The sequence below is a fragment of the Benincasa hispida genome, chromosome 1, assembly GCF_009727055.1.
Source record: "Benincasa hispida cultivar B227 chromosome 1, ASM972705v1, whole genome shotgun sequence".
In the NCBI taxonomy this organism is placed as follows: domain Eukaryota; kingdom Viridiplantae; phylum Streptophyta; class Magnoliopsida; order Cucurbitales; family Cucurbitaceae; genus Benincasa; species Benincasa hispida.
The window spans coordinates 85,886,271-85,900,833 of record NC_052349.1 but is presented as its reverse complement, the minus strand read 5'-3'; the positions used below and the strand labels follow the sequence as shown (position 1 = coordinate 85,900,833).

The following is a 14,563-nucleotide window of genomic DNA, read 5'->3' as shown; positions in this document are numbered from 1 at the left end:
GTGGGATCATTATTAATTATTTATAATCAGTTAATTTTTTATTGTGATTAATTTTTGTTACTTCATTAGTTATTAACATATCATATTTAAAAAAAAGAATTCCATTATTGTTTATTAATATTCTTTATTAACCTATTATATTGTTATCTCATTTTTTCTCTTTCTATAATATATTGTTTATTAAAATATATTTTCTTATATTATTTAATTAAAATTAAAATTACTAACGTTGAAGTTAATTAATTATAAATTGAGACTCGTAACCACTTTAAAACTCCTACAAAATCAACTCCAAAAGCAAGTTTTTGCATTATGAGACATTGAGAGCCGTCTTTAAGAAAATGGAGAGAATCAAGTTGCAAGGGGCAAATTTAAGTTGAAGCACGTTTTGTAGTGACATGACAACATAGAAAAAAGAAACCCCTCATTTAATCCTCTCCTAAATTTCACATCTTTAGAAAAAGAAAATTTGCAATTACACATTTCATTTCATTACAATACACCCCATCACTAAAAAGAGAGAGAACAGAATGGCCTCTCTAAACTCACCGGATTCCTCTCCTCCAAACATCTCCTTCTCCATCAAAGAAACCAGAAAAACAACCACCACCACCACCTCCTCCTCCACCGAAAACGCTGCCAGCCACCGATTTTACCGGAGCATTTCCACCAAAGAACCTTCCTTTTCTCAATTCCCCTTCACCCCTCCTCACCTCAACAACTGCCCTTCTCTCCCTCAAAGCTTCCACAACTCCCCTACCTCCTCCCCACTCCACCCGGCCGCCACGGCAGCTAAGCTCACTGACATCTTGATTTCTCATCGGTGTGTGTCTTCCGTCTTAAAAAAAGACGGACAGATCTTATCCATTGCCATATTTAATGAAATTTTATATACCGGCTCTGATACCAATTTAATAAGGATTTGGAAACTGCCCGACTTTATCGAGTGCGGGCAGCTTAAAACAAAGACTTGCATGGCGGTGGCCTTGCAGGCTTCTCATGATAAAGTTTATGCGGCATATAGTGATTGTAAGATTCGTGTTTGGCGGCGGAGTTGGAACAGAGGCCTCAAACATTTCCGCCTTGCCACTATTCCGGCCACCGGAAGTTATGTCCGAAGTTACATTTCAGGGAAGGACAAAATGGTAACTCGATCTTTCTTTTGCATCTAAACTATATATATCTATATATATAACAGAGAAAGAAAACTAATAAAGAAGCTGGTCCAAATTGATCAAAATAGAAGGTTGACATATATGGTGAACGTAATAAAACTTCTAATTTTTAATTTTGAACAAATTAAGATATATAGTTAATTTGTTATAGGGTTGGAGTTTTGTGTTTTTAAACTTTTTCTAAACAGTATTAAGCTTGTTTATTTATCGTGTTTTTTTCCTTTTTGGTTTTTTGCTTTATTAAATTGTTAGATAAGTTTTAGAAATATACTTGGCCAAATTTCAAAAACAGCAAATTGGAACTAAAGACACCGTAAGCCACTTCTTCTAATTTTTAGTTTTGAAAGGTTGGGTGAGTTTTTTGTTTTCATTCTAAGAGTATATTAAGAAAATTGAAATATGTTATAAGAGCATAGTTTTTTTAAATATTCAAAATGAAAATGATTTGTTTTTTTTTTTTTTTTTTGGCAAAGGAAATCTTGTAATGACAAAAGGTTAGTTTAAACAGTTAGTTGGAATTACAGTTTTTTTCCCCTTTTGTAATAGATTATGAATACATTATTGTTCATTAACATGCAATACTTTTTTAAAAAATAGTAATAACAAGGGATATAAAATTATATAATTTCTAACACTCCTACAAATAGAAGTATCTTTTGTGAGATGTGTGTGTATGGCGACCTTAAACTCATAAAATAATTTATTTATTTATTAGTAGAACTCATATACACTTTATTGAATCCAATAAATAATTACAATAAATACTGGGTGATGCATTCTTTATGACCATTATTGCATTGGACATATTTTTAGTTGAGCTACTCAATATACCCTTTATTAGTATATTAAAGTAATATATTTAAGAATAATTATTTTAAATGATAAAATTGTTAAAAATATTTTTAAGTATAGTAAAATTTCACTTTCTCTCATTGGTAAATCGCAATATATATCTATCAATAGGTGATAAACCGCGATAAACATCTATTAATATGATATCGCGTCTATAGTTGATATTTAGTGACATTTTGTTATATTTATAAATAAATTAGTTCATTTTCCTGTCATGGAAAATAGTCCTACATTTAATAATAATGTTTCTTGATTTTACTGGTTACATTCTTTCTCTTTTTTATTATTTATTTTTTTTTTCTTTTCACCATGATCTTCATTATTTTAAAGGGGTCTTTATAAATATAAAAAATATTAAAAAATATTTATATTTTATAGCAACAAATTCCAAAAGCACAAACACTTTTGAAACTTTTTGTTATAAAGTGTAAATATTTTTAGAATTTTCCTATTTTGGGGTCTTTTTAAATATAAAAAATATTTAAAAACATTTATATTTTATAGCAAAAAATTCCAAAAGCACAATCACTTTTTAAAATAATTATATCTCATTTCTGAAAACAAAAAATACACCATATCTAGTAGCAAAAACTAGAATTTTTTAAAATTATTTTTTGAATTTTAATAAATACTTCCGACGAGCGCAAAATAAAACAAACTTAAAAATATTATTTCATGATATCACTTTATTTAAAAGAAAACCGACATATATCAAGAAAAAATTTGAGAATGATTTTAAAATTGTTAAAATTATTTGTCATGTTTGAAATTATTTCAAAATATATTTTAGTAATCATTTAAAATTAACTAAATGTCTGAAGATTTACACTTTTAAACACAATTTTTATATAATGACAAATTGATTTTGGATGGTTGACGAACTATGTTTCGAGCACCTTTTTGAACATGACAAAATCATCCTAACTATTTCAAAACTCATTAAAATATTTCTAATCTTTTTAGGAGTTGCATGCTTAAAATCTCAAATTAATGGTTATGTATAAACTAAAATTCTAAACTTCGACACAATTTAGACCATTAAGTGGGATTTTGTTTTACAATAGTTGTTAATGCACAATTTCCAAGTACACGAATACTTTTTTAAACAAGGATCAAAATAAATAAGATTAAAGGCAAAGGAAGAGAGAAATGTTGGAATCAAATAGATAGTTGCGATTTTTCATTAAAGTTACTGGTTTGTAATCTTATCGATTTTCTATATTTTTTATCTGCTTATTTGGAAAAAATTACATGAAAAATAATTAGAAATTAATGTTATAAGGGTCTAAAATAATTCACCAATCAAAAGGCCCTTCCTTTTTAAGTGTGCAAGTAGGAATTTGTTGAGTTTTATACTCTAAAACTCGTAGATAGTAAATATAAATAATTGACGGTCATCAATAAAGAGTTATCCATGTTATTTCAATAAGTGTTATTGATTGTGTTGTACGTGTTTTGTCTTAATAACCCTAAATCCCAATATACTAACATCCTAGACTCTCTTAAACTGTATGTGAAGACATACATATATCAATGTTCAAGATACAGCCTAAGGGTTTATAGTATAGGGATAAGGTTGAGTACCTTATCCTGATGAAACTGTGGATACGACCCACTTTGTATTTGACACAAACGCAATGATCCAATGCGTTCGTGTAGGCGACATGCAAGTAGGGGTATCCTATCCAATAAGTTTACATAAGGGTAATTATTTTAAATGGTAAAATTGTTGAAATTTTTTTAAATATAGCAAAATATCATTTTCTATCGGTGATAGACCACGATAGACATCTATAAGTGGGTCAGAGATGGACCGCGATAAACATCTATTAATTTAATATATGTCTATCGTGGTTTATCATGTCTGTCGTTAATATTTGTACACCAATTATTAATTTGAAGTTTGAATTGATACACCTTACAAATTTAGAGTATATATCCTAAAACTTTATAATATTTCTATTTTTTTTTTTTTTTTGTTAAAACAACTATACTTTCCGAATTTAGAGTTTTTTTTCTAAGATAAAAAGAATAGGCCAGGTGAAAAAGTAAAAATATTTTGAGAGTTGAGTGACTATCTATTTAGGTTATTGAAGTCCTCTTAACTTTTCACCACAATACAAAAGGGTTGGACATTATGGCATAATAATTATACTACGATACTTCTTTTTCAAAATATATATATACTATGATACTAATTTATCTTAAGACGATAGATTAATGTATGTTATTTGTTATTATGGATTTCTTTTCTATATTTTATATATTTATAATTACCTTTTTATTAGACTCAAGCTTTTTATATATATATAATTTATCATTATTTCTCCTTTAAGAATATATGGATGCAAGAATCAAACTTATCTCAAAGTTGGTGTACAAATTTTATGACAATTGAACTATGCTCATTTTGACAAATTTATTTTTATTTTTACTTTTTAAATTATTATTATTATAATATAAAAACATAATTATTATTTAAATTATGGGAATGAACTCGAGTGAAGGTGAAATTACAAGTTTAATGTATGAACTCTTAATTTGTGTTTGTTTGATCTATGAACTTTCAAAATAAGTGATAATTTAATCTCTAAATTTTCAATTTTGTATTAGATGCATGATGATATATAAATTTAAAATTAAAAAAATTAATTCAAGTATTAGATATATATTTCAATCTATTATATTTAAGAATAAAATTTAGATGATGCATCTTATTCTTATCATCCAAACACAACATTTAAAATATTTTAAGAACTAAGTAAAAACGATTTTTTTTACTAACTATGATGGAACAATTTGATGCGGATCTTTTTATATCTATTTGGCCGGTAAATTTTTTATTTTTTTTTCAAAATGTCAAAGTTCATACAATAATCAAATTTGTAATTTTATGATTACATTTCAGTTGAAGCACATGGGTCCAATAACTTCACTAGCGATCAACATTTCCGACGACGTTCTATACTCATCATCACTCGACAAATCAGTAAAAATTTGGCGAATCTCCGATTTCAAATGCATAGAAACAATCCAAGCCCATTCCGAGCCAATCAACGCCATCATTGCCGCCGACGACGGCCTTCTCTACACCGCCTCCGACGACGCTACCATTAAGGTCTGGCGGCGCAACTTCTCCCGCAGCGATCACCCTCCTCACTCCCTCGTCGTCACCCTCCCAGCCAAATTCTCTCCGGTCAAAACACTCACCCTCGCCACCAACTCCGGCCTCATCTACGGCGGTTGCAGTGACGGCTACCTCCACTTCTGGCTCAAAGGCTGGTTCTCCGGCCAGCTCCAATACGGCGGCGCTTTGCAAGGCCACACCCATGCGGTCATGTGTTTGGCCACCGTTGGAAAGTACGTGGTCAGTGGCTCCGCTGATTCCACGTGTCGCGTGTGGGCCAGGGATGAGGTAGATTGTCAGGTGCACACGTGTCTGGCGGTGTTGGTTGGCCACCGGGGCCCGGTGAGATGCGTGGCGGTGTTTTCTGGCTCCGGTTCTGAGGAGGTGGCGGAGGAGGACGACGGCGGCTGCACCATCTGTAGCGGAAGCCTCGACGGCGTTCTTAAAGTTTGGCGCGTGACGTGCACGGAAAACGAAACGCGTAACCGGGCTTTGCAGAATGAGACTGACTATTTTAATTTGTAGAGGAAGAGCTAAAGAGCTAACTTTAGTTAATTAATTATTAAGTTAAAATTGAGCTTCTGATTGTTATGCACTTGCACTCAGTTGATTCTTGTCTCATAGGTGTTGTACTAAAAAAAAAAAAAGAAAAAAAGAGTAAATTGATTGTTAATTATAAGGAATCCTCTAATTAGTAAATTATATGGAAATTTTTATTAACCTTTTTTTTTTTAAGTTAGATGTGATTCGTATTTCTTAAATACAAATCACACCTAAACTTGTATTTCTTAAAAGATAATTGTACAATATTTCTGTATTTCCTCATTATTTTTATGAAAATTATTTTCACTTTTTGGCTAAATTTTGAAAATAAAAAAATTAAATATATTTGAATGTAAAGCCATGCAATAATAGAAATGAGTCAATCAGTGAATCAGCCTATGCAGATATCATCTTAAATCAACTATTGATCCAAAGGTTAATAAGTGAAGGTAGATTTATATATCATCTAACATACAACTTTAATGTATAAATTTATATTACTTTTTTCAAAGAAAAAAGAAATATAACTTAATTATCTATATGGTGTTTGCTCACTAACACGAGTTGGGTTGGGTTGGTAAAAATTACTAACTCAATGTTTGGTCTACCAAGTTTAAATGTTAGTGGAGTTGAGTTGGTTATTTTAACCAACTCACTCAAACTCACCCAACTCTTTTTCCTTCCAATATGTTCAATGGCTTCACTCATTGGCCGCCATCGGAAACTCTCGTTGCCACACTCTGATGACTAACTTTGATGACCACTTTCACAATGGTTAGTTGGCATTTTGGCCTTTAATCTCAAATTAATTGATTTTAATTAATTAATTAATATTTTGATTATAACAAACTTAATTTTGTTTTCTAATAATTTTAATATTTTGAATAGTTCATAGCGTAGAGCTCAGAGCAACAATTCTGACGCCTATTGAATTACCCAAATTAAAGTTCAAACAAATAAGATACTGTTGGGATTTATGCCCTAAAGCCTCATAATTATTAGTTGATTAATTAAATTATTAATTATGCAATATTAAATTTCATTAACCGAAAAAATGCAAGGTTATTACATGAAGTCTTGAGCATGCATGTAGTTGTCATATAGATGGATCATATTCAAGAAATAACCTAAAATGTCTATAGTATATAGATAATGTGACATTATGGATATGATCCACTTTAACCGTTCATGTGGAAACATGTGAGCGGAGGTATCCTATACAAAGAGTTCGTATAAGATCAGACTGAGAAATATTTAATATCTCTTTGTAAATCCGTTAATCAATGAGATTAATATTTCATATTATGATTATGTGCGACTCCATCTTAATCCTAATTTATGAACTCTTGTGAGGTTGGTCCTTTGATTTACATGGGTGAGAGTGACCTAAGTTGCCAACTCAAACAACCTACCAATTTGAAGAATTGGCTAAATAGGGAGTTGGGAACATAATTTCATAAAATGTACTTCATCCCTTCCCGCATAGGGTAAGTAGGTTCTCTTAAGTTCTAATTTCATATCTTGAACAAGAGATCTCACCCTCTCACTAGCACGAGTGAAACTTAATTTATGATTGGACCATAAACAAATTGTTCATTAGAGGAATCAGTGGTACTTAAGGAAAATATGTAATTACAGGGATAAAACGGATATTTGACCTAGCTGTAATTAAGAACAACTCGTGAAGGATCGATTTGCTTATATTGATTATATTCATAGACACAATTTGTCTTGCAGTGCATAAGAGTTTAACTACGGGTCTATAGTGGTTTCCCTTATGGTTAATGAATGAAAGTTAATTTAATTAAAAAGTTTAACTAATTAATGTTGCATAATTGGAGTTTATAATCTGTAGGTCCATAAAATCTTTTGTTAGTTCACTGCAGACCAACGAGGATCAACTATGCTAAAAGAGAAATTTGAAATGTTCAAATTTAGGAGGGAAATATTAATTGTATTTAATACAATTAATTACATGATTTATTATAAAATTTATTTGAATGAAATTCAAATTATAATTTTATAATATGAAAAATCAATTTATTTGAATATGATTCAAACAATTAATTATTTATTTTGTGAGATCCATATAAATAAATAAATTATTTAATTTGAATAATATTCGAATAAAAAATGCAATGAGATAATTAATTTATTTGAATATGATTCAAATAATTAATTATTTGGATGTGATCCATATAATTAAGTTATTTAATTTAAATAAGATTTGAATTAAATAATTGGAGGAAGAATCCATTAATTTGAATTGGATTCAAATAATTAATTATTTAATTTGAATAAGATTCAAATTAAAGATTCTGCAAATTTAAATTAAATAAATATTTAATAAATATTTAAATATTGTTCAAATAGTTTAAACAATTTAATATGAGATATTATTTGGAAGATATTATTAAATATTCAAATTAAATATCTCGGCAAAGATTATCTCAATAGGATTAGGAGTAATCCATAGAGTTCTATTTCTATAAATGGGAGCATTCATAAAACTTTAATCTCTATGATTATTCTAAAACTCTCCCTCTAATATTTCTCCAAATTTTCTTAGGAAAGTTATAAGAAAATTCTTCTTCCCATTCTATCTATTCTTTCAAGAAGCGGTTCCCAGAAACTAGATTTTTACCAAAGTCATAACAAGGAAGGCCTCGTGGAAAGGAAGATTTCGAGGAAGAGATTACTGATTCGAGAAGAAGAATTTGCTGCATTTGTGGATCGGCAAAGGTCCTTAACCTTCTTCTAGTTTTTGTGTATTTTTTTTAATTATTTTAAAAACTCAAATAATGCAATTGTAGGGATCGAATCTCGAGCAAAAGCATTAGGATCGTCTTGCATTCGATTTTTCCATTTTATAAGAAATAAAAACAAGTTAAAAGTGGATAAAAGGATAAACAACATACTTAGCATGCTTTATAAAGGGAGAAACAAAGGGATGAACAATTCTTACCTTTGTAAACTCCCAAGCTCCTCGAAATTCTTCTTGTTCTTCACACGAACGTCTCCTCGATGATCTTCGACACTTCCATGAGAATAACCTTGTTATTCCCTAGGATTTTAAGAGTTGAATGAGTGGTCTCCAATCCTTGGAAGAGGAAGAGGTAGAGAGATTGTAGAGAGAGTGTAGGGAGGAAATAATTTGGTAGCTAGGATATGATTTTCACAAAATCAAAAGCTTGCCCTAAATGAGCTAATAAGATAAATTTATATGAAAAAAAGGTTTACCCCTTCTCCAGGTAATTCCCTTTTTACCCTTAATGTCAATTAACTAAATAACCCTTATTTAATTAATTGGCACATCTATTAAATAACCATATATTAAATCTAATTTAATATATATGGTTAATTTGTTAATATATATAAACATCACATGTTTATATTCTTCCATCTCTCTATCATTTCTTAATCAATCGATTAACCATTAATTAATCGATTAAGTAACTATATTAAATCATATTTAATATAGAGTTAATTAACATATAAATATCATGTATTTATATGTATACATCTCCTCAGGAATCCAATTCATATAACTCTAATATTTGATTCTCTCATTCAAATATATCTCTCTTATATAATTTGAATTATAGGTCACATCTATAATTAATTATATATTTTTCACATCATATACAATTTCCTTAATTGATTTGAACAATTCAAATAATTTCTCATTCATATCATTTAGTGAACTAACAAGGGTACCTGATGGACCTTCAGATTAGAAACTCCAATGATATAAGATTAATTGGCTAAACTCATTAACCAAATTAATTAATATTCGTTAACTATGGATACACTCCACTTAAGACCCACAACTGCACTCTTCTCACGGTAGATATATTTCTGTGTCCACAGATATAGACTAATAACAACAAGTTAGTCCTTCATGAAGGTTCATAACACCAACTAGGTCAAATTGCCATTTTACCTGGGCCAAATTACCGTTTTACCCTTGGGTTCCCTCTATATAAGTACTAGTGTTTCTCTAGTGAACAACCTGTTTATGGTCCAATCGTTAAACAGAAACCCTTATCGAGCCAGTGAGAGGGTATAGGGGTAGGGCCTTTTGTTCAAGTCTCGGAGATACCACTTAAGTGAACACTCATCTACTTATCCTAGAGTCGGAAATGAGTAAATTATATCTTGTATTATTATGATCCCAACTCCCTACTCTAGGATCGGTATGACAACTCTAGAGGGGTGAATAGGGCCTATTAAAACTAATGAAAACTTTTTACTAATGTGAGCCCAATTAAGCAAACGAATACAATTTTAAGTAATAAGTAATTTAAACAATAAATTCATGGAAATAACATCACTTTGAATTAAGCATGAAAATAAGAATCACAATTTAAATTACTCTATTTAATTATAACAAAAAGATCGGTAATGAATATAGAAAACTTAAACTACCAATCAAAACAAATCAAAATGAACAATTAATCTAAAGAACAAATATTGCAACTAGTTTAATGTAATAAACAATAATAACACATTTATTGCAAAATTAAAGTAATATAAGGATAGACAAATTGACGCCGGTAATTTTATAGTAGTTTGACACAACCGGTCTACATCCACTCCCCAAGCTCCTCTTGGGTATGTCACTACGAACTTGACTTTTTCTACGATTTAAAGTCGAATCACTACAATGTTACTCTTACGGGTCCAAGAATAAACCCGATCCTTTCAACGGTTGAGGATAAAACCGTTACAAAACTCTTGTTATGAGTTCAAGAGTAATCTTTTACAAAGATTTAGAAATGAAGAACAAGATGAGAAAAATTCTCTAAAAGAGTTGATTTACAAATTGTAACATATAACAAATCAATTCTTACAATACATAAATCTCTCTCAAGAATAAGATGAAACGAACAAAAATTAAAGTTTAGAGAGAGAAACAATGGAAGCTTTGTATTTTTAGAGAGGATTGAAAATTATAAAAATTATTATAAACATTTGGAGAATAATATGAGTTTAAATAAAGAGGAAAAATTGTTGGAAATCACATTTAATTTGGGCTATTGGATCTTGGAAAAAAAAATTGAACGGTGAAGATTTAAACCTAACTATTAGACACAAACATAATATAATATTAAATCCATTTTTCTTTCAAATTCATTTTCTTTTTAAAACTAATCCAAAAATCAAAAGGTCACCATATGTCAGCCNATATTAAATCATTTTCTTTTAAAACCCAACAAAAAGTAAAAGTTTATCATGTGTCAAACAAACCGTTGGACACATACATAAAATAATATTAAATTTATTTTCTTTTTAAATTCATTTTCATTTTCAACCAATCCAAAAATCAAGAGCCCACCATGTGTCGTTCCTCCAATGCTCCAAGTGACATCTTTCAATTGATCCATTTTGATGAAAAAAAAACTATGTCATGTCATCAGCTTGGATTTTTTCGTTACGCTTGTTTCACATATATCTTCTTCGTTTGAGCTTTGATTTGGACGATTTAAATTACGTTGAAATTTTCGTTTAGAGCTCTACGTAATAGACAATTCAAAAAACTCAATTTGTCAATAAATAAAAGCAGTTTATTACCATCAAAATATTAATTAATTAATTAAAATTAATTATTTTGAGGTTAAGGGCAAAAAAGCCAACACCCACTCAATCTTTTCCCTAAAATGATAGGCCTATTGAGTCGAAAAACTGGCCACTCTCACCCATATAAATCAAAGAACAATCCTTCATGAACAGAAGTTCATAATATACTCAGGATTAAGACTAAGTTGCCTAGGTCATCTTATTAAAATAGAAATCTAATCAGTCAACAATATTACATCTAGTGCTTACTATTTTGTAGTTCGGTCTTATGCAAATTCATTGCATAGGATACCCCACTCAAATGACACCTACACGAATATGTTGGATCATTACATTTGTATCAAATACAAAGTGGGTCGTATCCATAATGTCACTAGGATAAGGTACCTAACCTTATCCCTATATTATAGTCCCTTTAAATTGTATCTTGAACATTGATCCCGGTATGTCTCCACATATTGTTCAAGACTCACATGATAGCCTTGAATGTTAGTTTATTGGATTTAGGGTTATTAAGGTAAAACAAAATACAACACAATCAATAACATTTATTGAAATAACATCGACAAATCTTTAGTGATGACGGTCAATTAATTACATTTACTATCCACAAGTTATAGGGCATAAAACCCAACAGTGATCACACGCTTCCGTCGGGATTCAATTCCCTTCAAATATAGCCAAAACAAGCTTAACGAAAAAATAACTGAGGTGGTGAAGTGACAGCCAAATCATCAAATTGGACCAATTAGTGAATGCCACTTAGAACTATAAAGTGAGTGACATATGAGACATTAAATTTATAATTGGTGGATTTTAGCTTTTCTTTAAAATTATATTTATATATATATATAATGATTTTGTTTTAAAAAAAATTGACTGTTCAATGATCAAAATTGATTAAAAAAATTGAAAATTCTTCTTCACTTTTAATCTCCATCTTTCATTTTACTTTTTATCAATCCAATGACCCAAATTAAAATCTAATTTTTACCCCACTTTCTTCTCTTTTTAAACTTCATCTTCTCCAAAAAAAAAAAAAAAAAAAAAGAATTCAACTTTATCCAATTTTATACTTCTTAAAATTTGCAAAAGGGCCACCATTGTTGCTCCTCTCTCCAAGCTTTCAATTTCAGTTCTTTTCATTTTATTTTAGAGAAAAATTCTCGTTGTATTGTGAGGATTAAATGTTGTGAGCTCAAAATTATATATCCTCTTTTTAGAGAGTTTATTGTATGTTATTCAAAGCTTCAAATATTCTAATGATTTGGTCCTAATCCGTAGAGAGGATCAAGTTTACTCTTGAACCCATAAAAGGAACAAGGTAGCGGTTTGACTCTAAACCATATAAGGAGATTTTTATTCAAGATCCTACAAAATGCTTGTAAATGTAGATATAGGTCGAGTTTGACCGAACCAAACTACTATAAAAATTATGTTGTCTTCTTCTCTAACTCTTTCCTACTTATTTTTGCAATCAATTTTAGTTACATGCTATAGATTATTATCTTATTGGTTGAGATTAATTGAATTTATCATTCCATACTTTTTATCAATCTTGTCCTTTAGTATGAATTAGAGTTGTTATTAATTTAACTTAAGAAGTATTTGATTAGTTTAAGTTGAGCATAGTTAGGATATACTTAAACCCTATTCACCAACTGCTAGGGTTGTCATATAGGTCCAACATGGTCGACTTCGATGACCAACCCTGAGCTTTGACAACTACCTTCAATGACAACTCCGGTCACCTTAATTCGAGTGACCAACTCTGACGATCATCTTAATTCGAGCGACCAACTCTGACGATCAATTCCAGGCTGCAACCACCTTTGACTACAAACTCCAATGAAAACTATCTTTGATGATCAACTCCAATGACAACAACCTCTAATGACTAACACCAACATTCACTTCAGGCGACCAACTCCAATGAAGACCATCTCTAACAACCAACTTCGACAACGCCGACCACCACTTGCAGCGGACTCCGACAATCACCTCGGACAACCAACTCCAACTACCAACTTTGTCGTTCATCTCCAATGACTAACTCGACCAATAATATATATATATAAACTTTGTCAACAGAAGTAGTTTTAAATACGCATTTGAAATTATTAGTTTATAGTGTTTAATAGTCGTCTTTTATAGTAATTTGATATTAAAAGATTGTCTCTATAAGTGATCTGTTCATCCTTATAGACCTACATGTCACGAACATTTAGATGATTGATTGATTGTTAGAAATCGCAACACAGTCTAAGAAGATGTATTGCTTACATCTACATAGTACTAGCTCAACTATCTTAATGAAGAATATTTTTTTGTATGCATGAAATTGGCTCATTATTGGCTATATATATATATATATAAGAACATGTAAATAGACCCCTAATGACAACCCTATATTTTGTGCATGTTCTACTCATACTTTCCACGACCATTAAAGCATATGTTGTAGGGCTGTTAAATATATAAATAACAGTATTTTGGCTACATGAAATGGAATATTTTTATGTAAAAATTATAAAATATATTTTTATTTAATTAAATTCACATCTCAAATATTTATATGCAGCGAAAACTTTAAATCTCTTGCCAAAATAAGCAAGCAAAACTTGACTGACATCAAGTATGTACTATTAAACCTCAAAATCAAAGGTTCCCTCCCTATATTTAAAGGAAAAAAGCTTTGAATCTCTTACCTCCCACGTAGATTTATCATTATACGTAAATTTAAACATTATATCTAATAGAACCATAGAATTTTATTTTTGTTTTTTAATTTTTTTTTGTTAATAGGTTCGTAAATTTGGCCAACTTTATAATTTTGAATGTTGAAAAGGTTAAAAAAACAAAAAATTCAAAGTTGCAGACTAAAATTTGTCCATTTGACCGTAATTTTGTTAGTTTAGGTTAACTATACTAAAATTAATAAATTTAAAATTATAGGAACTTTGATTTTAAAAGCAATTTTGGTTTTAAAGTTAACGTCCAAATCAACACTTTCATGTTGTCCCCACCTATAGCAGTGATTTGATTTTGACTAGTCAGCATAACTTTATCAATAAATTGATGAAAGATTTTAAAAAATAGAAAATAAGAAAATTATTTATACAAAATAATAAAATTTAATATTATTTGACGAAGGTTTATAGAAGTCTATCAATGATAGGAATTGATAGAAGTCGACCATTGGTATTATGTGATAGTTACGAATAGAAGTCTATCAGCATCTCTAATTTTTTTTTTGTTATTTATGTAAATAGTTTGACTTTTTTTT

General features: G+C 29.8%; 1 protein-coding gene across 1 annotated transcript; it reads left to right on the top strand.

Moving 5' to 3' along the window:
• Positions 1-510: 510 nt before the first annotated feature.
• LOC120068126 (protein JINGUBANG-like) lies at positions 511-5,731 on the top strand. The gene is made up of 2 exons (XM_039019826.1): positions 511-1,145; positions 4,936-5,731. Exons 1-2 carry the CDS (start codon positions 531-533, stop codon positions 5,677-5,679), a joined length of 1,359 nt encoding a protein of 452 aa, XP_038875754.1. The 5' UTR covers positions 511-530; the 3' UTR covers positions 5,680-5,731.
• Positions 5,732-14,563: the final 8,832 nt, after the last annotated feature.

Coding starts and splice junctions, on each gene's coding strand:
- LOC120068126 (XM_039019826.1), top strand. CDS start 531: ATGGCCTCTCTAAACTCACCGGATTCCTCTCCTCCAAACATCTCCTTC. Junction 1,146..4,935: donor TTTCAGGGAAGGACAAAATG/GTAACTCGATCT, acceptor ATTACATTTCAG/TTGAAGCACATGGGTCCAAT.